The 25,767-nt window shown below is 47.0% G+C and overlaps 1 protein-coding gene and 1 long non-coding RNA gene across 5 annotated transcripts in view; one reads left to right on the top strand and one right to left on the bottom strand.

The window, feature by feature from the left end:
- ATXN7L2 (ataxin 7 like 2) overlaps nucleotides 1–17,051 on the bottom strand; it is a 22,448-nt gene extending 5,397 nt beyond the window's left edge. Inside the window, exons 1-9 of one of the 3 annotated variants that reach the window (XM_083745187.1) lie at nucleotides 16,853–17,051; nucleotides 13,077–13,145; nucleotides 10,688–10,792; nucleotides 8,365–8,569; nucleotides 6,620–6,918; nucleotides 5,476–5,558; nucleotides 2,928–3,172; nucleotides 2,224–2,416; nucleotides 1,555–1,676 (exon numbers count right to left, since the gene is read on the bottom strand). In XM_083745187.1, coding sequence (XP_083601313.1) covers nucleotides 1,555–1,676; nucleotides 2,224–2,416; nucleotides 2,928–3,172; nucleotides 5,476–5,558; nucleotides 6,620–6,918; nucleotides 8,365–8,569; nucleotides 10,688–10,792; nucleotides 13,077–13,145; nucleotides 16,853–16,994 — 1,463 coding nt within the window. In that variant the 5' untranslated portion in view covers nucleotides 16,995–17,051. Of the gene's footprint in view, nucleotides 1–1,554; nucleotides 1,677–2,223; nucleotides 2,417–2,927; nucleotides 3,173–5,475; nucleotides 5,559–6,619; nucleotides 6,919–8,364; nucleotides 8,570–10,687; nucleotides 10,793–13,076; nucleotides 13,146–15,452; nucleotides 15,547–16,852 lie in introns of those variants that run through there. The other 2 variants (XM_083745185.1, XM_083745186.1) reach the window with 2 other exon arrangements.
- LOC310847438 lies at nucleotides 17,022–25,767 on the top strand. Of its 2 annotated transcripts, XR_014565801.1 has the most exons (3): nucleotides 17,124–17,146; nucleotides 17,956–18,073; nucleotides 22,990–25,767. It is a non-coding gene; the product is annotated as an uncharacterized lncRNA (long non-coding RNA). The 2 variants fall into 2 exon arrangements; XR_014565800.1 differs by lacking the exon at nucleotides 17,956–18,073 and having other exon boundaries at nucleotides 17,022–17,146.

The following is a 25,767-nucleotide window of genomic DNA, read 5'->3' as shown; positions in this document are numbered from 1 at the left end:
AGCCAATCAGTGCAGAGTGCTATACCAGGCAAGATCAGCCCAGGATTCTGCCTCTGTGTAAGACAGGTCCCTATGTTGCTGCATCTCTAAATAATGCCCATGTAAGCAGGATGCAGGAATGGGCTGGACCCTTATCTCCCTCACCCTTACACCCATGGGGCCACCCGTCTGTCAGTCACCTGACACCTCGGTAATGGCAGGTGACCCATTTTCACCTGCGTGGTTTGAAATTAAAACGAGACAGGCATAAGCACACTGCGCGAGATGCTTTGAAGCCCCGACAGTTGGCTGGTTGTTGTGGCTTCAAAGCCCTGTGTGTGGCTTTTTGCAAGCCCTGATGATTGTCAGGGTTTGCGAACAACAGCGCACGGGGCTTGGCAGGCGGCACGGATCAGAAGTGCCAGCAACCCCCCTTTTAACCCTTGGAATACAATCCATTTTTTAATGTTGATTTATAAAGTTGCTGTTCTTAGCTCTTTATGCACTGGCTACTTCGTTGTTTTAGTATGAACCAGCCTGATAATCTGATGCAAAGGCAGGTTATGAAAGGAAGGAGATCTCAATTTCTGAATCAACTAGGTCAGTTGATTCCATAACAGGGGCTTAGATTTCTGAACACAAGGATGGGAACTTCTAGGTGGTGTTGGACTCAGAAACTCCTATCAGATCCAGACAGTGTGACCTATGGTCAGGAGGTAATGGGAGTTTTAATCCAACAGCATCTGGAGTGCCTATCAGAACAGAAAAAAGGATAAACACATGGGACAGACATGCAAAGGTTGGGGGGGGGGGAACCACACTCCAACAAAATACCACATCTCATTGAAACACTATGTTTTGTAGCCTCCATTTTAAATATATTTAGACCTCACTGCTACCCTGCTATGGCCTGGTAAACAGCAGCAATGTCAGTGTCGGGAAGATAGGAGACAATAGGGAGTTGATACCACAAACAATCATACAGTGGTATCTCTGGTTGAGAACGGGATCCGTTCCGGAGGCCCATTCACAACATGAAAAGAGCACAACTTGAAGCGCCGTATCTGCGCAGGTGCACAGTGCGATTTGGCGCTTGTGCATGTGCACAAAGCGCAATTTAGCGCCTGTGCACATGCGCAAGTGGCGAAGCCCAGAAGTAACCCTTTCCAGTACTTCCAGGTTGCCGCGGGACATAACCTGAAAGAATGTAACATGAAGCAAACTTGTTTCTCTGAAATTTGGTTTGTTTTCCAGTTGCTTGTGCCTCAGAGGACTTTCTAGCGTCCCGAGGTGGGGTGGTGAAACAAACCATGGTTCAGAAGGGTTCACAGTAACACCAAGCCATAGCTAAAACAAACAAAGGTTCATAAGCCAATAACAAACCATGGCTTCAGACGTGTTGGCAGTAAACAAGCTGCTGGGCAGAGTTCGGATGATCAAACAAACCATAGTTTAATAAACCCAATTTTAATCAGCCATAGCTTAGTGTTAAGCACAAACAAGGGCAACACACATGCCCATCTTCAGCCACAATTCATCACAAGAGTTTCTCTACTTCCCCCTAGGATTACTTACTTCCACATGTGTGAGCTGAGATGTCTCTCCAGCATGGAACTGAGTGCAGAGCAGAACCGATCCAGCCGTCGACTGAAGACGTAACATCCAGGGCTCACCAACCTGCTTCCGAAAGTGCAGAACTGTTGTGGGGAGATGGAAGCAGGGATAAAAGGCATTAAGAATATTAAATCACGCAAACGGCACGTTCTGAATCCTCTTGCAAATGGGGATGGGATGCTAACACCAAGAGAGTTGTTTCTTCTGCCCACCTCATCTCCTGAGCAAAGGAAGGCAAAACATCACCACACACACCCCTTGACACCTGGTCTCATTAATATCAACAGAACAAGGGAAACTAACCTAATCCTGGACTGAACCCATAGGTAAGTAGCAGAGGATTTGTTTTGCATGTGTAAGGTCACAGAGTTTAGACCTTGGTGTATCCAATTAAAGAGATCTCAGAACTCAGGAATACATCTTCTTGGAGCCTTTGAGAACTGCTACTAAATGTCATTGGGTCAGATGGACCAGTGGTCTCACGCGGTATAAAAGCAGCTTCATTTATCCAAGCATCCGACATTCCCCTACCCTTGGCATTCTTCTTGCAAGATTTGGGGCAAGCATTTTTTTCCAAAGGTGTAAAGGACCTATTTCACAGAGCCACACCAGTTTTAGCCTGGTACTTACCGCCTGGGGGCGTGGCGGCCGCATTGCATAATGGCAGTCCACCTTGCGGGAATCATCCACTGCGTCATCCTCACTCTCCTCGCTCGAAACCCGGCCGGTGCTCTTGGGTGCTGGAAAAGGGTAGAGCCCGTGGTCGACTTCGCTAGAGGTGGCAGGCAGGTCATCGGTCTCACTCTCTGAGGAAACCCTAGACCTAAAAGCAACACAGGAAGTTAAAGCCCTCTTCAAGGGGAGAGTTTCCTGAATCTGTGGCAGAGATATTACTGGCTTCCTTACTAGGACATGTGTATGACTAGCAGCCATATGTCCCATGCTGCTAAGGAATTCTAAGAAACTTCAAAATTAGTGCAATTCTGAAAGATTCAGTCTGCCATTTTGATTGAAAATGGCACCCAACTGTATCCAAACAAACAAAAACCATCTCCTTGATCGCAGGAACTATTGTACGAAAACTGGTTATATCTTAAGAAGTGTCCAAATGTATGGCTAACAATCCACTTCCAAAACATATAGTGGATACTGAATATCTGTGGATAGAGTCTGCTTTTGCAGTGGTACAGAAGGTGGTACAGTGACACCTTTTCTGAGGTCCTGTCCACATGTGTGGTTGAGCCAAAAAATGTCCCAGGCAATTTTAATTAGAAAACTACCCAGTCAACTTCCTTCCCGTGCTTTACCTGGGACACTATCTGCCCTTGTTTTACCTGGAAAGTGCACAGTGGGAGTAGGGTTGCTTTATTCGGCAAAGAGAGGCGTTGGGCAGGACCAGCGATGGCTGTGAGAGTAACGAGGAGTCCTGCGAGAGTCGTTCAGAAGGCGCTTCCTTCCTCACTGGGCTCTTGTCTTTGGGGAACTCGCCTTTCCTGGCGTTGGCCTTCAGCTCAGCCACTAAGACGTCGAAGTCCTTGGCGCGGCCCTGCACCTCACGGCGCTGGTGGACAGAATGGATCTGAGGCACAGAGAATGGTTAGAGGCATCAGCTGACAAGCGACAAGCACATCCACCGCTGCAGGACTTCACGACACTCGCTTATGGAGATGTGACAAGAAGAGGGCTTTTTCAGCCGGAACTTGCTGGAACTCAGTTCCAGCACATCTCACCTTTGCCATGATAAGAGAACAAGGCTGGTGTTCATGGCGAGTTCTGGCACCTCTTTGTCTAGAATCACTAAGGTGCTACAATGGGGAAACTGGTGCTCTCAACCACTGAACATTTCAATAAATCCAAGCGGTTGGCTCCTAGACAAGTGCTGGATGAACCACTGGGCAGAAAACAAGAGCTCATACAGTTATTAAATTGGATTTTAAACAGGCCCACCTGGAATAAATCTGACTTATGGGTAGAAGGCAGCTGATCATCAAAAAGGTTAACATTATTTACAGTGGCTGCAGCAAAAGCACACTATGAAATTACCCAGTGTTGTCATGGGGATGACTTGACACACTGTGTTTAGCTTGCTTATGTTTTGCTGTCCTGGCTACAACTTCTGCTATGCCTGGATTTTACTAGTAATGCTTCATTATAGCACGTATCTCAAACTGCCCACCCAATATCCCCTCTGTCTGAATCAAGTGTCCTGAGTGTTTGGAACAGAGAAACCCCAGTTCTGATTCTTCACATGGGGTAGCTGGCTGTGAGAATACAAAGCTGTCTATATGGAGCCTTAAGACTACCTCAAACAAGTTAACTTGAAGTTACAAAGTTTTCCACCTATATATGATACCTGGCTGCCTTCCAGAGAGAGATGAGAGGCACAATTCCCCCGGGGGAAATTCTCCTGAGCACGCTTTATTGCAATGTGCAGGAGCTGAGCAAGACCATCCTCAGTGCTCTGGCACAGCTCCCATTTATTTAAGAGCTTTCCAGCAGATTATACCTTAGGTGACTCTTCCCCAACCAGGAATCCTCCCGTTGTTGTTGGACTCCAACTCCCATTAGCCTCAGACAACACAGCCAATGGTCAGGGATGAAGGGAGCTGTAGTCCAGCAACAGCTAAAGGGCCATAGATTCCCTGTCCCTAGGTTTATAGCAAAGTATTTTCTGCTTGAACTTTTCTACAGAGCAGGTGTTGGGACACTGCTGAACTACAGTTCCCATCAGCCCTAGCAAGCATGGCCAATGGCCAGAGGTGATGGGAATTGTAGTTCAGAAATACCTGGCAATCCAAAGGTTCCCCACACCTGCCAAGTGAGAGTCAGGAGCTTCCACTTGATAGGGTGACCACTTCTTCTTTTCTTTTAGAACCTACTCTTGCTCCTATGCCTGACAGCAGCCAGAGACAAAGCCACAAAGCAGGCATCTGTGCTGGCAGATTGATGTTGATGGCGCAGCAACAGGTAAGCCGTATCGCAGCACACTCTAGCCTTCTTGCAAATGCAGAAATCCTTCATTGGCAACTTGCTTCCAGTAACTCACAACAGTCTTAAGAGGAGGGTAGGCAGCCCGTAGGGCTCAGGAACCTGAATAAAGCTGGCAGACCAAGGGCAGCCAACTTTGTGCCCTCCAGATGTTCTTGAACTGCAACTCCCATCAGCTCCAGCCAGCATGGCCAATGGTCCAGTATGGTGGGAGCCACAGCCCAACAACATGATGAACATCAACATCCAGAACTGAAGTTATGCTTGCAGCAGGGGACGGGCTATGCAGAAAGGCCTCTCTACTTTGGAAAAACCACAGGCAGTGGTGGAGTAAGCCGATCGGGCGCCTGGGGCGGTGCACGTGCCCTGCGCCAAAGGGTGGGGCCAGCCGCCCACGGGGTGAGGCGAGGAGGCAGGAAGCTCCGTGGGGCCTCCGAGGAGTCTGCCTGTCTCCTCCCACTCAGCCGCCCTACAGCTGAGGGAGAGGTGGAAGGTGGACCGCTTAGGGCAGCGCGGAGCCTGCAGGCCCTGCGGTGAGTGCCGCCCAGCATTTTGTCACCCCTCTGAGTGGTGACACCCGGGGTGAACCGCCCACACCGCACCCCCCTTCCTCCACCCCTGACCACGGGCACTCCAGCAAGGTGTGTTGACCAGGGAGGGGAACATTACGAAACACACACAGTCTTTCCACCACGGAACAGGTGAAGCATTTCTGAGCATGGACAACCTTTTGCCTTCCAAATTCCAAGATTTAGCAAATGGAAAGGCGCCTTTGTCAGGCAAAGGAACAGGCCCATGGGGCGGGGGGAGCAAAGGCTGGTCAAAACTCTTTCTTATGCTGAACTACTCTTTTGCCCCCATTTCACGCCAATTTCATCACATGAAGCATCATACCTTGCAGGTCAGTAACCGAGTGCAAACCTTCTTGGTTTCGGGGTTCACCACCCCACACTGCCTGTTTAGGTCACATTCTTTCCCTGTGGGAGCAAAACACAGAATTAAGATGCAGACGGGAAAACAGAAGGCAAGGCACTCATTCTGCCCCCCCCTCCTATGTTTCCTGAGGCCTGGTTTTATGCCTTCCCCCTTCCAGTGCCTCAGCTTCCCTCTGTCCTTCAAGGAAGCCCTTATTCAAAAACTCCGTATTTCAAGGAACTCTTGACACCTGCTGTCAGAATAGCACAACAGGTTATTTGTCCAACAGTATTTGTTTTCCTGCTGCTTTTTTATTTTATTTTATGGGCATCCTGTGAGGAGTTGTGTCTTTAGCAATTACTACTTCTATGTGGGTGGCTCTCTTCTTATTCAGCATTTATTGTCCTGAGAAGACAAATACTTTGGGGTCGTAAGAAAAAAAAAAGATGCCAGGAAACTCCTCTTCCTGTCTCCCTTGGTCAACTGAGCCCCAAGTCACAGACTATGCACAGTGTTCCCCTTCTTCCCAGTCACCTGGAGGCCAAGTGCACAAACCTGGTTAAGAGAGGGATCTGACATACTGGCTATGGATACCCAGCTTCAATTTGAAATGGGTCGCTTCCCCTTTAAAAAAAGGGTGCTACTGGGTACATACACCTGGCTAGAGACTATCAAGCTGGCAGCTTGGCTTTCTGCTAACCCTTTCCCCTGCTCTAGGCACCCAACAAAGTAGCCCACCCAACAAGGGAGATCAATACAAAGCATGCTCCAGATAAAAGAATCCAGAGATATGAGTCTGGTGCACTTCAGAGTCCAATGTAAATGTTCTATCCTAGTCCTCAAATACCTCTCTGGGGAGTAAACCACCCTTTCTCCCAGCGGAAGCTTGGAAGAACCTGGATTTTGGGGTGTGGCATGTATTCCAGGCAGTATTCCCTTTGATGCCCACTCTTCCAGAATTTGGGAAATTTGGAGATAATGTCATGTGCAGAAATGCTACCAAACTGTTTGGCAATATCAGAAGCCAGGCCTGCTCTGCTGTGAAATGGAGTACAGGAAGGAACTCCCTACGCCTTGGCTAGGCGGTATGTTGCCTCCAGCTACAGGATACTACGGTACTCACGCGGCATCTTCTTCAGAGATTTCACAGCACCAGTCTCTTTCTCTCCCAAGGCAGGAGCATTCTCCATTTTCCTGCTCAAGCCGTCAGCAGGTATGATGGAGTTGCCACTGGCCTTGGCTGACGTTAGGGGTTCTTTCGGTGACGCCACTATGGAGGGCTTGCCCAGCATCTCTTTTGAGCTGGCAGAAGACTGTCTAGGGGTGGCAGAGTCAGAAAGCTTTGGGGGGGCCTTGATCCCGTCGCTGTCTGACTTTGGAAGGCTGGAGATCTTCTCTAGGTTCACAACAGGCACAAACAAACTGGAAGAGAGCAAAGCAGAGCCACAAGTCAGAAACATCGGAAAAATTCGTCATCTCCCACTTCAGTTGACCAAGGTGACACTCTTACGTCTTCATCGTATTGGGTTCTAGCCTTAAGATGCCAGCCAAACAGACAGAGTGAATAAAAGGAGAGGCAAAGACAAGAAAAGAGCAGGTGCAGTTTCCACATTGGTACCACATGAATCTTGGAAAGCACCAACGGCCAAATCTCACAGGTCTTCCCAGTGTCCTGCAACAACAATGTCTGGCCTTCAGCAATAGACCAAGATGAAGAAAGCAAACTCTGAAGTGCCTTCAGATCATTCTTCCACTAACATTGGCAAGGAGTAGTGGACATTGAAGGGGGCTCCTTTAAACTTTACTGCAGCCTTTAAACCAGGATTACTCCACTGTGGTGGCCACCTGACCTCATGAGACTCTAGAAATAGACTGCAGTTCCCTCAGTAGCAAGACCCGACCCTATAATTAACTAGTTAAGTTTGCTTAATTCTGCCTTGCTTTCCACGACAAACCTAGAGTCACTAAAAGTGACTAAAACCATCAAGGGGACAAAAATCGGGGGAAACAGATTACAGTGGTACCTCTGGTTACATACGCTTCAGGTTACATACGCTTCAGGTTACAGACTCCGCTAACCCAGAAATAGTGCTTCAGGTTAATAGCTTTGCTTCAGGATAAGAACAAAAATCGTGCAGCAGCGGCACAGCGGCAGCAGGAGGCCCCATTAGCTAAAGTGGTGCTTCAGGTTAAGAACAGTTTCAGGTTAAGAACGGACCTCTGGAACAAATTAAGTACTTAACCCGAGGTACCACTGTATATTCCTTCTCTTGCTTTTCAGATTCTTTTTTTGTTGTTAAATTTGTTATTTATTGTTGCAATTTTTAGTGAAGTTGTAAATGTCTCGGAGAAGGCATTTTAATACAAACAAATAAATAAAATAACCAGATGCAACTTATCAAAATCCATAAAAACGCTCCCCAAATATAACCTCAGTAATAGGATTCATTCAGACCCAACTATGTGTCTGTGTGCGCGCGCACACGCACACACACACACACACTAAAAACTACTTCTAGCTTCACAGGTCTAGAGGTTAATTTAGCCCTTATCTTTTTATACAAAGAACAAAAAGTAAAACTTTAGCATCCCTAGATAATAAAACTTTAGTATCCCTAGAGCTGCATGTAGATTTCCCCGTACCATCTTACAAAATGGAGAATTACAGCAGGTTGCACCTGCCATTCTGAAGGGCGCAATTTCTCCAATACCTCTCCCCCAGCCACCCCAGTAAGCACAGCACTGGGATGCTTCCCCCAAAAGCAATGGAATGAGATTCCATACAGCCCAAGAAGAACTGGTTGGGCTGTGCTCTGTATCCTAAAGCTCAGAAAGGTCCCTTGCCAACAAACCCAACCCCCTCCTTACCAGAGGTTGTCCTTTGACATCTTGTCTGTCCTCTCAGGCGTGTGCTGGGCTTGACTGAAGGAGCCCTGGGACCTCTCCCGCCAGGACTTGGTGGCTCCATGACCTCCACTGGCAAGAGACCGCCCATTGACCGCATGGCACTTTTGTAAATTTGAAGAGGTCTGCACCCGGCCATAGAGCTTGCTGGGAGGTCCATGTCGTCTCTCTAGGTGGGAATTAAAATGCTGTTACTGAAAATATTGCAATCAACTAGCCAATGCGGGAATCCGGATGGCAGCCATCATACTGCAAATGGCAAGTACTGGCCTGGAGTACAGAAATGGGAAGCAAAAGCACCCAATTTATGGATTTTATTCTAATACGAAATTTGGAGGTTTACTATGCAAATAGTGCTCAGTGCCAAACTTGTGATCTCCTTAAGGTTTCATGGGCAATGCTCTAGAAGCCCCATACTGTTATTAGAAAACTGTATCCACACCTCCGTCTCTCCTTTCTGTTGGGAACTTGCTGAACCAAAGTTAGTGGCTACATCCAGAACTTCACATTTAGAGCTTCCTAGCTCCAATTTACCAAGTCATGCATTTTGGAACTAATCCTTTCTGCACCACAGAACTGTGAGAGGCAGGCTCCAAAAACACATCCTTCCAAGAACTGCTCCAAAGAGTGGGTAGCAGACAGCCAAGCAGCTACTCTCTCATATAGCCATTTCCCACTTAGGGAGGCCCATAACCTGATCATAGTCAATCACCAGGAAGTAGGCACAGGGTCCAAAAGGGGGCGATCAGGACCAGCTGGAAATCTGCCTAACCTTAGCTGTCACCACCATCTATGTCTTGCTATTCTGTTCCTCGAGGCCTGATTCATAAAGCCCAAGGGAAGTTGTGGAGGCAAATAAAATTAACACAGTTCATTTATATCCTGCTTCTTCTCCCATGATGGAATTCCAAGATGGTGTGGATAGGGTTCCCTCATCCAGCTGTTCACCAGGCCTAGACCTGCTTGGCTTCAGCAGAGCTGCGGCATCCTGCACCTTTGAGCCATGCCCTGGGACACAAATACCAGCCTACCCAGCCCTCTTGGCAGGTTCCTTGGCAGGAGGTCAAGACTGTACATTGCCTGCCCCCCTGATCCATAGGGTGAGTCGCTAAAGCAGTCCATCTCCAGCCCCTCCACTCTCCCCGCTTCTTGCTCAACAACCCCTTTCAAAGGCAGGCGGATGGCCTTGGACAATCCCAGCGAGATTACTGCTCCCCCCCCCCCCCGCCCCAGGGCACCAGGCCAAAGGAAAAAGTCTGGATACGGACAAATCATTCACAGATGGTGGTGAGAGGAGGTTGCCTAATGTTAGATTTCCTTCGTTGTGCTTTCAGAACTTGGGAGGAGAAGCAGCTAAAAAACGGCTGGGCCTAAGTCACTAGTGTAGAGGCTGAAGGGAGAGAAGTCTGTTGGGAGGATGGGACGGAGGAGAGAAGGAACAAACGGCCCGTTTAGAGCAGAAATGACCCATCTGCAGGGCAATGGTTTTCAGGCAGAGATCTCTTTGCCAGATCCTGTACCTGTTACCCTTTATGGCAGCCTTCCCCAAGTCGGTGCCCTCTGGACAGGTCCTTTCTATGCCCACTCCCCTGCTGATGGGAGTGTTATGCTAAAACATCCAGGGGGCGCCGAGTTGGGGAAGGCTGAGTCAACCAGAGGTTCAATTTGAGACCTTCTCCCCAAAGCATAAGCTTAGCCACTCAGTTATGGCCTGTCTCCTTTCGAGATAGGACATCACAGGAACATAGGAAATTGCCTCAGACCGAATAAAACCAAAGACCCATCTAGCTGTGAATGGTCAACACTCTCACAGCCCTACCTGGAGATGCTAGGGACTGACCCTGCTCAGCAGGCAAGGCAGATGCTCCGCCCATGAGCTAGGGCTGTTCTCCGCAGGCTCAAGTGTCTCTCCTTTCTGATGTTACCTGATGTGTGTATGACCCTTTCCTAACTGCCTCCCCACATTCTTTCCCCAAACACCAAGGGCAAAGTTGTGACATCGGAAGCGACCCTAGCATGACCAGAATTCTGCCTTTCCGTCTCTCGGGCTGCTTGCTGCCCTCGCAGCGGCTTCCTCGCTGGTTGAAAAGAAATTCAAGGGAAGACGACCTTCCTCTTCCCCCACCCCGCCCCCCCCATTTTCAGGAGGAAAACAGAAAAGGGCCTTTCAAGCCCAGGCACCACCCACTGGGCCGGTGCCTGAGGCGGCAGCAAGCAGCCCTAATTCACAGCTCTCCATCCAGAGGCCACAGAAATTCAATTGGCAGTTTTTGGCTGCTTCGCTTACCGCAGTGCTTCTGAAAGGCTTGAGGTTTGACCACTTGGCCACAGTGGTTACACACCACCAGGTAGAACTCATCGTGAGCTGGGCAGTGACCAAAGATAGACATGTCTGAAAGGACAAGAGAGGCGAGTGATGAGAGAGAACCCTGGAAGAAGCCCCGTGAAACTTTGTCTGTTCTTCAAATAATAGCGGCAACAACACCCCACCATTAATTCTGACAAAAGATGGAACAAGAAGAAAAGTCCGCCATGCAGCTTAGAAAGGAAGAGAGCTGAGAGGCACATGTTTGCATCTCTGCCACAACTGTCTGGTGCGGTGGCACGAAGCATGCCTCACACTTCCATCCTCAGTTTTCCCAGCTGCAAGCTGGGAATAAGTACCAGGCTGCTTGTCATGCAGGATTGAAAGATCAAGGAGACACTGACTGCAAAGCAGGTCATCCATTCATAATGCCAGAAGGAGCTTTTATACAGACTTAGACCATTGTTCCATCAAACAAAGCCCTCTTTGGCTGCCTCCCCAAGATTCTTCAAGCACAGATACAAGGAGTTTCATACTGGGCTCTTATAAGAGCAGAGCATGTGGTATATTACTGAGCCAATGCAGCACCTAGATGTGAACTGGGGGAACCGCTTGACTGGCAGCCCAACGCTCCAATGGCACCGAGCTGCACAAGCAAAGATATACACAATTATTTTACATGTGACTTATGTCAAGACTTATCTGCGCAAATGGCTGTCTAGTTCAGAGAACAGCCACTGGGCAAGGCAGCCTCCCCCATCCAGCCTGCTGGTTTAGGCACAGCCCACTTCTCCCAGGCCTGAGACGTGGGCTCACGTTTTAGCAAACACACACAAAAAGGCAGCAGAACAATCGCTTATCCTTGGGTGATGGGGCCGTCACACGCTCCAACTTTGTCAGGAGGCAGCCCCACCTCCTAGCACAGCTGGGGTGGCAGAAAAAAGGGAAAACAAAGAGACACAGACAGGCTGGGAAGCAATGAAAAAAGACCGAGGGCAGCAGGGCAGGGGAGGGGAGCTGTCGGGAGAGACGGGGAGGGGCAAGGCTCAAACTAACTATGGGCTGAGAGTGAGCGCAGAAAAGAGCAGGACGAAAGCCCAGCAGAAGCTCATCTGGAAACTCTGGCTTGGGAGCTCAGTGGAAAGGACAGGTGGCAGCTCACATTTCCAAGGGTTCTGCCGAAAAAGCCTAGGGAGGGAGTTAGTGTGACCGATTTCATTTAGGAAAAATACAGGCCACCATGCAGGGGTCCCACAAAAGACCTGATATCCTTGGGGAAGCCGACCCTTCTTACCTTCTGCTGCAAGCAGGACCTTCCATTTGAGTCTCCACCCTGCCCCCACCACCCAAGACTTGTCTGAGAAACACACACACACAGAGGAGACTTTCTGATCTCTTGGTTGAGGGTAGACAAATGGTGGCTCAGGGTCTTCCCCCCCTAACAATCATTAAGAGAGAGAAAGAGAGTGGAATGGGGAGAGTCAGCACATCTTCACCCGTCCTACTATATTGGAGTCGCACCTGGAATCCTTTCTTTGCGATGAGCTGGTGAGCATGTTTTACTGGTGGCCAGAGCACGGCTGATATTCCAGCTCAGGAAAGAATTTGGCCGGTGCGGCGTAGACAGAAACATGGTGTGGCTCTTCTCTGCCGCTTGACTCATTTGCACAAGTCCATCAGCAGCTATTGCTCTGTACCAACTCTGTCTGCTTTTTGTGACACGCTGTGGTCTAAGTCATATGGGCTGATCAGGAGGGAGGCTGTGGGCAGGAAGGGGTGGAAAGCCAAGGGCCTTTTGTTCTGGACGTCTCTTAACATCATGTTGCTAGAAACCAAGGAGGCAAAGGGTTCTCAAAGCAAAGAAACATGTATGTGAAAGTTCCGCAGCTTTCGGTTATCCCGAAATGCTTGCTAAATCCCTATAACTAAATGTTGGGTTAGGGGCTCATTCATGGGTCATGGAAGATGCAATGTATTCAAGTCTAAGCTTGGAAGAGTATGAATTTATTGATGAACTACGAGACACTTCATCCATCATATTCCAAGACCCAGGCAAGGTTTTGAGCTCTAGTAAGGTACAGCCAGACTAGCTCTTAGGTCCAGAATGCTAGTCCTTGGTGGCATGTGCAAATGCAGCTATCAAAAGGGATAGTTGTCTTCTGCTTTTGTTGGGATGCTTTCATCTAAGGGTCACTTGCTGTGTGAGAATGCAATGACTGCTACTCCAGACACACACACACACACACACACACACACACACACACACAGAACTCCCAGCTGCCCTTGCACTTTTCTCTTCTGCAAAGCATTCACCAGACACAGGGCAGAGGTCTCTACAACTCAAGTCAGACTCAAAGAAGTCTGTTCTTACCTTCTTTAATGAGGGTCATTGCATCCAGCTTCTTGCTCCCATTCCTACCGTTTTCTTCCACATCAGACCCTAATAGATACATAGAAAAAGAAATCCCATCAGCAACACTAATAACCCTTTGCAGATCCATCATCCAACAAAGCTATTGAGAACCCATGACATCTAGACACATTAAGATGAATCATTCTCTCCCCCCCCCCTTACCACATGATTTGAAGTAACGCTTACATAGAAGCAAATCAACCTGAATGCAATGAGACTTACTAGGAAGTAAGCATGCTTAGGACTGCAGGCCTTAATAGGCTTGAAAAGAGCTCAGGAAAAGCATCTATTCCAGTCACAGCTTCCTCAAACTTGTCATGTAGTGTTATGTAGGTCACATTGTGACCCAGAACAGAGAAGATCCATCTGCAAGCTTGAGCAGACAGAACACTAGGACCAGGAAATCTGTAGATCAGGATTTCCCCTCTTTGAAACCCCATAATAATAAACACAGCATGCATGGTCCTGACCCCTTTGAATTTTTTTACTATACATGTATACAGGCTTTGAGGAGGTATGTGCAGGGGTATTCTATTTTATCCTCACAACAACCCTGCGAAAAAAGGTTAGGCCAGGTATGCAACGTGCCCAAGGTCACTCAATGAGTTTCATAGGGGAGCAGATTAAGAACAATCATTTCCATTTGCCCTAAAACTCCAGGTCTTAAAAGTTGCCAAGAGAACAAGGATCCCTAAGAATCAGTTCAGCTAACATGGCAGATGTTCCAGGGCTTCTGCAAACAGTAGTGGACTTGCTGAGTCTCAGACTCCACTGCCTGCTGCTTCAGCAGAACTGCTCTGCCAATCCGTATCAATCAAGAGGTGTTTGGAAGACAATGACAAGCACACAGCACCACCCCCTGACTCCTTTCCAAAATACAATGTGCAGGGTAGAAACGTGGCTCTCTCAACTCCACTTGAGACTAGCTGCTTTACAAACTCTTGTTTTCCCATTTCAAAGGGTGGCATTCAAATATCCACGGCCCACCAGAATTCTGCACATGCCCAGGTGTATATGCACGCAGAAAAGGGGCACACTTGCATGACAGGGGATAAGAGACAGCTGTCTCTATTCCATATACCTTTCACATGAGCTTTTCTGCTCTGCTAGTTGGGAACACAAAGCTTCAAAGAAAGATGCCCCAAGATGGGCTTTGAAACAGAATCACCAAATTCTGAGTTAAAGAGATACCCCTGGTTTTCAGTTCCGGAAGCCAAATCCTTGCCAATGCCAAATTATATTATAGTTTCGATCACAGCACCAGTGATATTTCCCTGGAAACATGTTAATGTTGTCAAGCTTTTCATTATAGCAGAACCATTTTCTTATTATGCTGTGTTTGTGTGTGTAAGCAAATGCCTAGAATGATGTGGTTTGTAACCTAATCCCAACATGCATATAAGAAATCAAACACATGGGATTCAGAACTAATGTCCCCCCCCCCCCATTCAGCTTTCACCAACCTGGTACCCTCCAGATTTTTGGACTACAACTCCCTGTGTAGTCTGGGGCTGATGGGAGTTGTAGGCCAAAAATCTGGAGGGCATCAGGTTGTCAAAGGCTGCCGTAACTCCTTCTGTCTGCGCATTGACCTGAAGCTCACAGACATTCATGAAATGCCTGCAAACTCCTTGCGATGCAGATCAAATGCTACCAATTGTGGGGAGGGATCTGGCACAAGGGGCTGATTTGTCTCCAAATTAACAGTGTGAAAGCAAGTAGCAGAGCTAGTCCCCAAAGTCCTGACTCCTGTGCTTTAACCATGACATGATACTCCACTTGCATTTAATAGATTTCACACCACATGGTGCCCTCACAAAGACAAGATGTACCTGTTACAATGCATCAACTCTTTCAGCATCAAAATACAAAACGGAAATCCAAAATAGCTGTGCGGTTTTTTTTATTTAAAAAATTGCATTGACACCAAGAACATTAATCTCCCTCTCTCTTTTAAAAAACAGGAAAAAACCTAACTGAATTAAAACGCACATACAATTAATCCCATACCACAACCTGTCAAGAGACAGGGTGGGAGCAAAAGGTGGAAACTAAGCAAGCTCTCCCCCCCCCCCCCATCTACGAAATCCTTACCATTCCATATCTATTAGCAATAAATAAATAAAAACAATCCATTCAGACAGCAACAGGAAGCTGTCTGCAAAGGACAATTTACAACCTGCTTCTTAAATCCCTGAAAACACAGGAGTCATTATGTAAACTCTGTTGGAGCTGGAAGTAGATGAGGAAACATTCGAAGCACTAACTATATCAAGTGCAAAGGGAAGATAATGGAGGGGGATGGGAGAAGCTCAACAATATAAAAAGCATCACCAGGGACAGCTCCGTTGAGTCTCACCGCCCCTTCTAGAGTCTGCCATCAGGCTGCACTTGAGAAAGTCAAACATTCTAGGGAGGTGCTCCCGAGCGGTTTCTAGGATTCCAAGGACAAAAATCACAAGGGGCCAATCCATCCATCCACCATTTTCATACAGATATACCACCACCCCCTTAGTAAAGGAGGGCAACAGAGCAAGGGACAAGACAGAAGGGGGGGGGGAGGAGCATAGGGATGCTGAATCAGGATGTCAGGGAGGAGGATGTGCAGTTTTTCTGAGAGAAAAGGGGAAATCCTAGAGTGGTAAACTGAGTGGCCAGGTCAACAGTGCAAAACAAAAAAGAGCTTTATGTAAAAGACAGAAGAGAAGATATAAGGAAGGCAAAGCAGATGGATGGGCGGGGACCAGTTTCAAAGGCCTAGGCACAGATCCTAATGGAAATGGAACAACTTCAACAAGAGGAAATCCAGAAATGCAGCACAGCTGGGGGAGAAGAGCAAACGGTGGGTTGCTGAAAGCACTTTGAAGGGAATCAGTTGAGGAAAACTGTAATGGGATTTAAAGATCAAGACAGATGGGGAAATGTGGTTAAAGGGGGGGGGGAGAAAAAGAAAAGTGGTCAGGGGTCACCTAGAAGATGATCAAGACCCATCAGGGGTATCATACTATCCAGGGAGTCACAGAAGATCAAGAAAGCTTGCTGCCCACAAGTGTTCCAGTGGCACCTCAAAAGTGCATATTATTTGGGGAAAACAGAAAAAGTGAATATGTGGAGATCAGGAAGAAAGAATGCCCAGGTGAAATGGAAGCAGTCGACATGAGGGCTCGAGGTGCACGAGAGTCAAGGCGCAAATGTTAGGAAACCTGGTGAGATCACTATGTAATAAATAAATTATAAACAGACAAGTCACGCAGCCTTTACATAGCATGTTTCGGAGACAATCGTGGGCTTGATGACAGAAGAGATCAAAAGTCCGGGGAATCTTGCGAATATGGCTTTAAAAAACAACACACACAAAAAGCCATGCTCGTGTAATAAGGGATCAAAGTAGGAACGAGAAGCACATAAGGAGCTGGGAAACGCGTGGGACAAAATCAGGCTCGGGGAGAGGGGATCCCATTAGGGGGATCGAGAGATCCTAGGAAACCCGGTCGAAGCGGCAGGAAAAGGAAGGCAGGCTTCACCGGGCGGGAAGCGAGGCGGCGCTAGGACCCGGCGGCTCCTTTGTTTGGGGCGGGCGGGGTGAGGGAGGGGGCGCGGGAGGAGGAGGGGAGGCGAGGGAGGGAGGAAGCTCGACGGCGGCGGCGGCGGCAGCAGAAACGGCGACGGAGGGTCCCCTGCTCCCCGCCGCCTGCCGCCGCCTCCGGGCCCGCGGGCAGGGCGGGCGCGCTCACCTGTCTCGGCAGCGGGCGGCCCGGCCCTCTCCACCCAGGCGCTCCAGCTCTGCCCCGCGAAGTCATCGAGATTCGGCAGCCGCCGATCCACAGCAGCCATTGCTGCTGCTGCTACCACCGCCGCGCGTCCACGCACCGCCATCACCGCACGGGAACGCGCAGCCCTCCCCGCTGGCCGCGGCCCAGTGCGCAGGCGCCCCGCGCTCCGCGCACCACGGGAAACGTAGTCCTCGCAACCCGCGGCGCGCTCGCTCTGCGCATGTCCGAGAAAGGCCAGGGGCGCGAGAGTGGCAGGTTCGAATCCTTGCCTCCCTTCCTCGGCCTTCCCGCCGTCCTCCGCCGCCAGCCATTTTAGCAGGACCGGGAGCAGAAAACGCCCCGAGTTGATGCCCGGGCTTCTGAGCCTACGCTGGAGTCTCGCCCCGAGAAACACAGAATAAAAGCCAAATGGAGCAGACCGAAGGGTCTGGCAGTCTGGCGTCGCTGCCCACAGCGGCTGCCAAGTGCCTCCGGGCATGATCAGCATCACACGCTAATCCACGGAGCTATCCAGCTGATGAGGGCAGGACTCCGATGTACTGCCTCTGACCCTGGAGGTTCCGCTAGCTGCTAGAAGTCAAGAGATTGTTCTTCTAGCGGTCGGTAGTTAGCTAATAGCAGAGCCCTACTGAGTTTATCAAATTCCCTTTAAAGGTATGTAAGCTAGTAGCCATTTCTCCATCTGGAGGAAGCCGATTTTGTTTGTTTATGCATTGTGAGAAGTGCAGGATAACTCTTGCACGCATTTAACTTGCATGCATTCAGCTTTACACCCTTGGCAAAAAAATAATAATAAGGGGGTGGAGGAAATGACTTTGGCAAGCCCCACCCACCATTGAACCCAATGTGTTTTGACTACTTGTGATTTTAGCTTTATGCACTTGCCCCAGAATGCAACCCTTACATAAGTTGAGAGTCGTCTGTACCCCATTTTGTCCGGCTTGAAATGAATCTACTGCCCACCACTGTTGTATGGCCACAATTTCTAGCAGTAAGAATGTAACTCCGCTACTGGATTGGTCCAAAGGTCCATCTACTAGGCCAATGTTTTCTTCTCATGGTAGCTAACCAGATGTCTATGGGAGGGCTGCAAGCGGAACACTCTCCTCACTTGTGATTTCCAGAATCTGGTATACAAGAACATACTATCCCCAACGCTGGAGACAATATAAAGCCATTATGGTTAGTAGCAATGAATGGCTGTTTTCCTCCACAAATTTCTCTATGCCCTCATTTAAAGCCATCACTACATCTTATGGGAGTGAATTCTATAATTTTAACTATGTACTGTTTTAAGTTCCTCTCAAAGAGAAAAACTGCTCTCAATCCACTTTCTCTACATCATGAATAATGTTAGAATCATGTGCCCACCACCCAAATCCAGTCACTTCCCCCTCTTCATAAACCAAAAATACCCAGGCACTACAGCCTTTCCTCATGAAGGTGATCGTCAATCACTTGTTTCAGGTACCTTTTCTGTACCTGTCCTAGCTCTAGGATTTACGTTTTGAGATGGGACCATCAGAACTACACTGTTTGAAATACAGACACGTAATAGCTGGCTGCTTTGTTTTCAGTCCTTTTCAAGTAATTCTTTGCTTAGAATATGCTTCCTTCCTCTTATAGGACTCCTTTAGCCATAAAAATGCTTTGCATTTCTTCACACTAGGAGGGTAAAGATATATGCAACATAAAATATATGTTGTAGACATGCAGTTCTCTCTCCCACACATAAACATGCTGGGGACATGCAGGCACCACACAGTACATGGTAGTGTAAAAGTCTGTATGCATAGCAAGACAGTTTATATAGGGCAGGTGAATTATGTTGCTGTGAGCTGGAGAGGTGTGGATAGAGCAGGGGTCAGCAAACTTTTTCAGCAGGAGGCCAGTTTACTGTCCCTCAGACCTTGTGGGGGGCCAGGCTATATTTTTTTGGGGGGGGGGAGAATGAACGAATTCCTATGCCCCACAAATAACCCAGGGATGCATTTTAAATAAAAGGGCACATTCTACTCATGTAAAAACACACTGATTCCTGTACCGTCCGCAGGCCGGATTTAGAAGGCGATTGGGCCGGATTCGGCCCCCAGGCCTTAGTTTGGGATAGAGTAACAGTAATGACTGAAGATTAAGGCACTTGTGAACGCCCCAATCCTAAGTGCATTTACTCTGAAGTAAAGTGCAGTTAAGTGGAGTTTACTTCCACATCAGTGCTGTGGGACTGCACTGCAGCCAGAGCGTGCCTGCCAAGCAAGGTGCGCGCTCAGAGACGTCTTTCCCATAGAGCTTAGTGGGCGCTGCACCACTAGGGGCGGCCCAGCGAGGGGGGGAGTTGCGCGGCTTCGCCTGCGGCCTCCCTTTTCCCTGCACGCCGGAGCGTGCAGCTTGCCTCCCAAGCCCCGAAGAGGGTGGGAACGGTTTCGTCGGCGAAGCTGAAGCCTCTCCCAGCAGCTCCCTACCAAAGCTCCCCACCAGCAAGCGAAGACCCCGCCTCTCCCTTTTCGGGCGGCTTCCCGGCAGGCAGAAGGGAACTCCAAAGCGTTTGCAAAGACTCCCCTCCTCACCCAGGAGCAGAAAGAGCTGCTTTGGCTGCTGCCCCTGCGACTCAGTCCATGCTCTTTTCTGGAGACCCAGCTGAACTCTGAGCGAATTATTTCATGGGGTCTGCCCAAGGCGTTTGGCTACCCGCCCCCCAGACCCGTGCTTAGCTGCGCCCAAATGCACTTTTATTTCTCCCTTTAAGTAGCGTGGTGAAATGCAGCGGGCTGCAAACGCTCACCCCGCACGCTGCGTGTGTGGTCGTGGGCGAGGACAATCTGCTACTGTCCCGCCTCACTCACCCGCCCACTCACTTCGAGGGGATCAGGGAAGCCTGCGTGGACGGGAGGAGCGGCGCTATTTCTGCCCCGGCTCAGCTTCCTGACCCCCACCCTCCTCTCCTCTCCGTCGCTGGGTTAAATGCCCTCTCCTTCCTGCTTTCCTCTGTCCCACTTTCTATCCAGTAAAGGAAGGGGTAGGTTCCCCACCCCACCCCCAGCTCTTGCCTCTCCTTCCCTGTAGTGAAATCTTGTGGAATTCCCAAGTTCAGGTCAACAACTCTGGGGAACCTTTCCTTAAAAAGGTCAACAACTTTGGGGTCCGCCCCCCCCTAAAAAGGTCGACAACATTCTGTTCCTGAGAGCACTAGGCCTGCTCAGCTGGTCTGGATCTTCTGCCACAGAGACAGAAGGCTCCCACGGGAAGAATTGCAAGCCAGGGAACCTTTTGCATCCCTGAAAGCTTTTCCACTGCTCCACAGACTCCCCCCCCCACACACGTGTAGATCAATATCTTGCGTGCCAGCCAGCATTCTCCCGTCCAGCCTGCACAATGAATTCATCCATCACTTTGCTCTTTTCCTAATGAATATTTTCTCCCTTGTAAGGGTTGTTGCTAAAGTCTCTGCACGGCAATATTTCTCCTTCAGGGTGTCACTCTGCTTAGGAGGCTGTGGTAGAGTTTAATAACAGGGCCTGCTGCTGCTGCTCCTTGGTGATTTTCCCCTCTCCCAAATCCATGCTCCTAACCCCCCATCTCCCCCACTTCAGTGCCAATATTTAAAATAAGAGTTATAATACATCTCCTCTGTGAGGTTTTCTGCCATTAAGAGGTTATTATAATGAATCAAGATAGGCTTCAAAACGCTGTGGAATGCCAGAATTACATTGCAGGGAAGGTTTTCTTGCTTATATGCCTATGCACACAAGGTGCAAGGAACTGCTCTAGGTCCCTGCCCTTCTTACTAAGAATGCATATAATGCTGCATTTTGTATTACCTCGTGAAACTCAAAAGAGAATGCTGTTCAGTACAGATGTTATTTCGTTTACGTCTTTTGAAGGCACCCACATTCTAACAATGGGGTTAGCCTGCAGTTAGGCCTTTTAAACAGCAGCGGGAGTCACCTGCGGAAAGAACAAACTGAATTTCTCTGAAGAGGGTTTCGGGGGAAGAAGCACATGGTCAGAGTTCGTAGCAAGTTGCGGGAAGGTTAACATTGTAACAAATGCTTTTAAAAATGTGCCACACAGTTTAGAGATTGTGATAGTGCAGCAGTTTTTTAGACACTCATGCACGCAATGTCCTCTGGCCATGACACAAACCACATTATAATGGGGGGGGACACACCCACATGCATTGTAGACCTTGAAAGTTCATGCTACAGTATAATAAATTTGTGATTCTATAAGATGCCCTCCTTTGCTATGAACCACAACCCCTCAGATTATTTTGTATTGTGATTTCATTATGGTTTGGGGTTCCCTGGTTGCTTTTCTTGTTGTTAAAGTTCATTGTGCTGTCTGTGTCATATTTATTCTGTAAATGCCAGTCATTCAGTTTGGAAAATTGGAAGGAAATTGACACATGGCAAAGGACACCCTAATTGTTGGGATTCTTTTGTTTGTTACGAGCTTTAAAAATATTTCACACAGAAAAGGCAAACACATTGTCTTTTTTCTTTTCTGCCTAACTTCCCCTTGATGTTTTAAATTTATATCCCAACCTTCCTCCCAAAGCAGCTCCAGGGCGGTTAGCAACAAATGATAGAAACAATAACAATGTTTAAAAAACTTATTTTATTGGATGATATGAAAGTGTGCTTGATTGTACGAGAGAAATGCCTGCTAATGACTGTTGAAAAACATTTGTACATAAAATCTGTGGATTTCTTTCTGATAATCAAGCTGTAAATTATCAGAGTAGGCAATAGGAAGCGTTTCCTCACACAACCCATAACAAACTTGTATAGCTCAGTTGGTTAGAGCGTGGTGCTGATAACACCAAGGTCACAGGTTCCATCCCCATGTGGGACAGCTGCATTTTTTGCAGGGGGTTGGACTAGACAATCCTCAGTCCAACTCGACAATTCTGTAACTCACTACCACCATATGTACTGATAGCTTTAAAGGAGAGTTACATAAATTCATAAAGGAAATGTCTCTGAGTGATATAAAGCACCAACAGTAACTGGAGCCTCCAAGTTCAGAGGCAGTTTAGTTTTGAATAGAAGATGCCTGGGGAGAACAGTTGACCTTCATGCCCTGACCGTAGCCTTGCCTCATGGAAGCATTTGCACAGCCACTGTTGAAATCAGAATGCTGGAGAAGAGGGACCATTGGAATGATCCAGCAAGTCTCTCCCTCTGTTCTTATGCAGTACTCTGTGCCTGACGGAAATAAACTACACATTCAGGAACACAATCGGATAGGCCAGATTGGATTACTGTAATGCACTCTACACGAGGACGGTTTGAAACGTAAGAGCCCTGCTGGATCAGGCCAAAGATCCATCTAGGTGCACTCAGGTCCTCCTTGCAAATTTCCCATAGGCAACAACAATCGCCCCACTTGCAATTCCCAGCGGCTTGTTCAGAGGGATATTGACACTAGTAGTAAAACAGCATAGTGAGCAACCCTCAATAGCATTATCCTCCATTAATTTCTCTACTCCTCTTTTAAAACCATCCAAGTTGGTGGCCATCAGCACATTGTCTAGGAGCAGATCCAGTTTAACTGACTGTGTGAAGTACTTATTTTGTCTGACCCAAATCTTGCATCCTTCCACTTTATTGGATGCACCTGGCTTATAGTATCATGCAAGTCAGCATGTTAACCAGAGTATCTAAAGCATCACTTGAAGCCCTTCCCCAACTGCCCCTCCTGTAAAATACATCATGGGTGGACAAAACAGGCCAGAGCCTTTTGGTTGAACTGCCAGAATTTGGAATAGCCTCCCAAGAGAGGCCTACCTGGCTTCATCAGTTTACCTTTCAGCAAGCCTTTTGGGATGCTGCATTAAAACAAGATTTGACTTTTTTACCTGCTTGTTTTTAGTGATAGTTGTTATTATTTTTTAAATATATTATAAATTGAACATGTTCATTTCCCTGATTAATTCTCATAGACAGACAGGATATAAATATTGGAAACAATATAAATAGGACAACCAGGAAATTTCCTAGCATGCCAAACTTCATGCTAGGGATTATTATGAAAGGCACTGACACTGGAATTAAATTGCTAGTTTTGTAATGCCTTGAAATAAATCTGCCCTACAGCTAAACGTGGAATCCTGGTCACTCCCTTGCACAGAGTTGGAAGATGACAAAATTATCCAAATGGAGAATTCATCCTCCAAACAGCTACTATCCTATACACACCTACCCGTGTGAGTATAAACCATAAAAAAACATTGGGAGTTACTGCACGATTGTAGGCAGGTTTTTGTAATTAGCATTTTGTGTGTCTTTCCTCAGGATGGCTTCTGCTACACTATCTGGCCCTGATGTGCTATAAAAGGGAATGTTTATAAATCTTGGGTACAGAGCTGCAATGGCACCCCATGCAGGCATTGGACTGAAATTTCCCTAAGTGCACAAATACAATAGGAGACCAGTCCCCTCTGTTTCGTTGCTCCACTTTTTGATTTCCTGATAATATTCTGAAAAGCAAACTAAGATAATAACACCTTGCCACTGTTGACACAAGCTCAAACTGCCCCAGGTTTAAGGAGGCAGGAAGCACCCATCAGCACACAGGATGTTGCAAAGCCACCAAGGAAAGCAAGATATATTTTTCTTAGTCTTTAATGGAAACAACCTCAACGGCTTAAGCATGTAGAAAATAATACTGTCAAGTTCTCCTTTCCTTTCTTCTTCCTCCTCCACCCCCTTTTCTTTGTTTAGGAAGGATGATAATACAGTTGTTGCATGCTGGAAACTGTACATTGTATAACCACCAAACAACAACAACAAAAGAACCCCCAAACCAGAAATGAAAGCAGAAACAGGATATCCTTTACAATGAGGAACATGCAAGAATCAAGGCTAGTGTTATAGAGTTCCTCAGCAGAACTCAGGGTTTTTAATGCATTGCTCAGATTTTGATTTTGCCCCTTCTGGAAGAAGCTCATGGTGCCAATAATGGTCTAAATGTTCTGGAGCAGCAAGGACATGTCAACATCTTCACTTTTTAAGGCACGGATAATACTTTCAAAGGCCACATGAATGTACAGGAGGGCAGGCATCTTGTTCCTTTCATGCTGGCAGCTGTATAAACAAAGCCTGATATTCATTCTCTAACTATTAAATCAGATATATTTAAGTTCACAGCATTTGAAAAACCTGTGGTTCTTTTTTTTTATTTGCCTTCTTGCTTCTGGGTGTGGCAGGTATGTACACAGGAATACGATCATCAAGATCATCTTCACAGGGTTTAAAACTACGTAATTTTATATTAAAACAAAAAAACTCCAAAAGCTCAAGCTCTCAGTTGTTTATAACAAGTGATAAAAGGTGAGCAATATTTTCCAGGTTAACTGTTCATACATGGGGTCAAAGTAATGACACAAACCCTTAAAGATACAACTCCAAGACACATCATTGTACTCACAGAAGATTTACCTAATAATACACACATTCAATCGAATCAGTACTGTAATAGAATGGCCACATACAAACAATTGAAATTGGATAAAGCTATCATGTCAGTTAAAAAATCCAGAATATAAAAAGTCTCTCTCATTTTGTTCAGAAAATCTTTTCCTTTCGTCTAAAGTTTCCATTATTCTAAAACTTCACGAGAGCAGCAACGCCCTATTTACTTATTTACAGTGCTTTTTTCTGGGGGTACGCATACCCCTAAACATTTTGTGAACCTTTGTACTTTTGTCCATTTACTGTATTTATTTTTCCCAGTTTGAACTATAAAATGGTGCTTTTCTTGAGTCAAAATGACAGTACCCCTAAACTTTTTTTTTTTAGAAAAATCACTGCTTATTTATATATTAAATTTGTATATCTGAATCATGGGTGATCCTTCTTGACAGTACATTGAAGATGATGAAGACTTGTATACTGTACAATAGGAGCTGAGATATATTAGGCATTTCTAATGGGACCAGGCTGATGTTTGTGACTGAACTTGGGATTGTTTGATTTCTAAACTATTGCAGCAGCAATTATTTACCTTTGGGTTGTTGTTTTTTACAGACTTGATAAGCAATTGCCAGTTGCAATTGTATGTTTATATATGGATATTAAATTTAAAACAATCAGGCTAGATGTGTATGCATTATCGTTGCAATCATTTGTGTATGCTGTACAAATAACATGCCCCCTTCTTTCAAACAGCAATGCTGCTCCAAACCAGTTTGTAAAAATGAATGTGGGAATTTGAGCAGGGAAACCTGGGCTGAAGACCCAGCTGTGAATGCAGCTGAATGGACTGTGACATGGTCATAATCTAACCTAAGTTCCCACATGGAAATGAAGCTGACCCAATAGAATCAATATCAGAACGCATTTCTTGTCGATGTGCCAATGAGACTCTTTTTGTTCTCATTATTCAGTCATCGTTTCCCCTTGACGCTCTTGGCATCACAGGAGAGAAATTAGCCAAGGTAGGGAAGATCTCTAAATTTCTCTGGAAAGCAACAGGAGACAGAGGATGCAGTAGAACACAGCATTATCTGAACCATTTTGCAGGGAAGCTGATAACATACATGATGCCTATTTATGCCGCAAGTAAAGGAATTTGGCATCTACAATAGCATCTGTAAAATCCTTCAGAATCCTTAAAATTTCTTACCTAAAAAGAAAAAGAAAAAGCAAGTTTCTAGTCCTCATAATACCGATCGATTTAAGAGTAGTTATGGATCTGCTGGTGAGCCAGAAACCAGAGGTAAAATTGGTTGAGGATTTCACTTATTTTTACAAACTTTCTTGCCCCTCTCTTGTTACTTTTCAGTTGCTCTGAATCGGTTTCTCCTCTTTCCCAATTCTATATTCAGCAAGAGAGGGAAAGAAATAAAACAGATTTAAACCTATGTTAACAAA

This window comes from Podarcis gaigeae, assembly GCF_964106915.1.
Source record: "Podarcis gaigeae genome assembly, chromosome: 6".
NCBI lineage: Eukaryota > Metazoa > Chordata > Lepidosauria > Squamata > Lacertidae > Podarcis > Podarcis gaigeae.
Note: the sequence above shows the minus strand (reverse complement) of the source record. Positions and strands in the feature narration are given on the sequence as shown.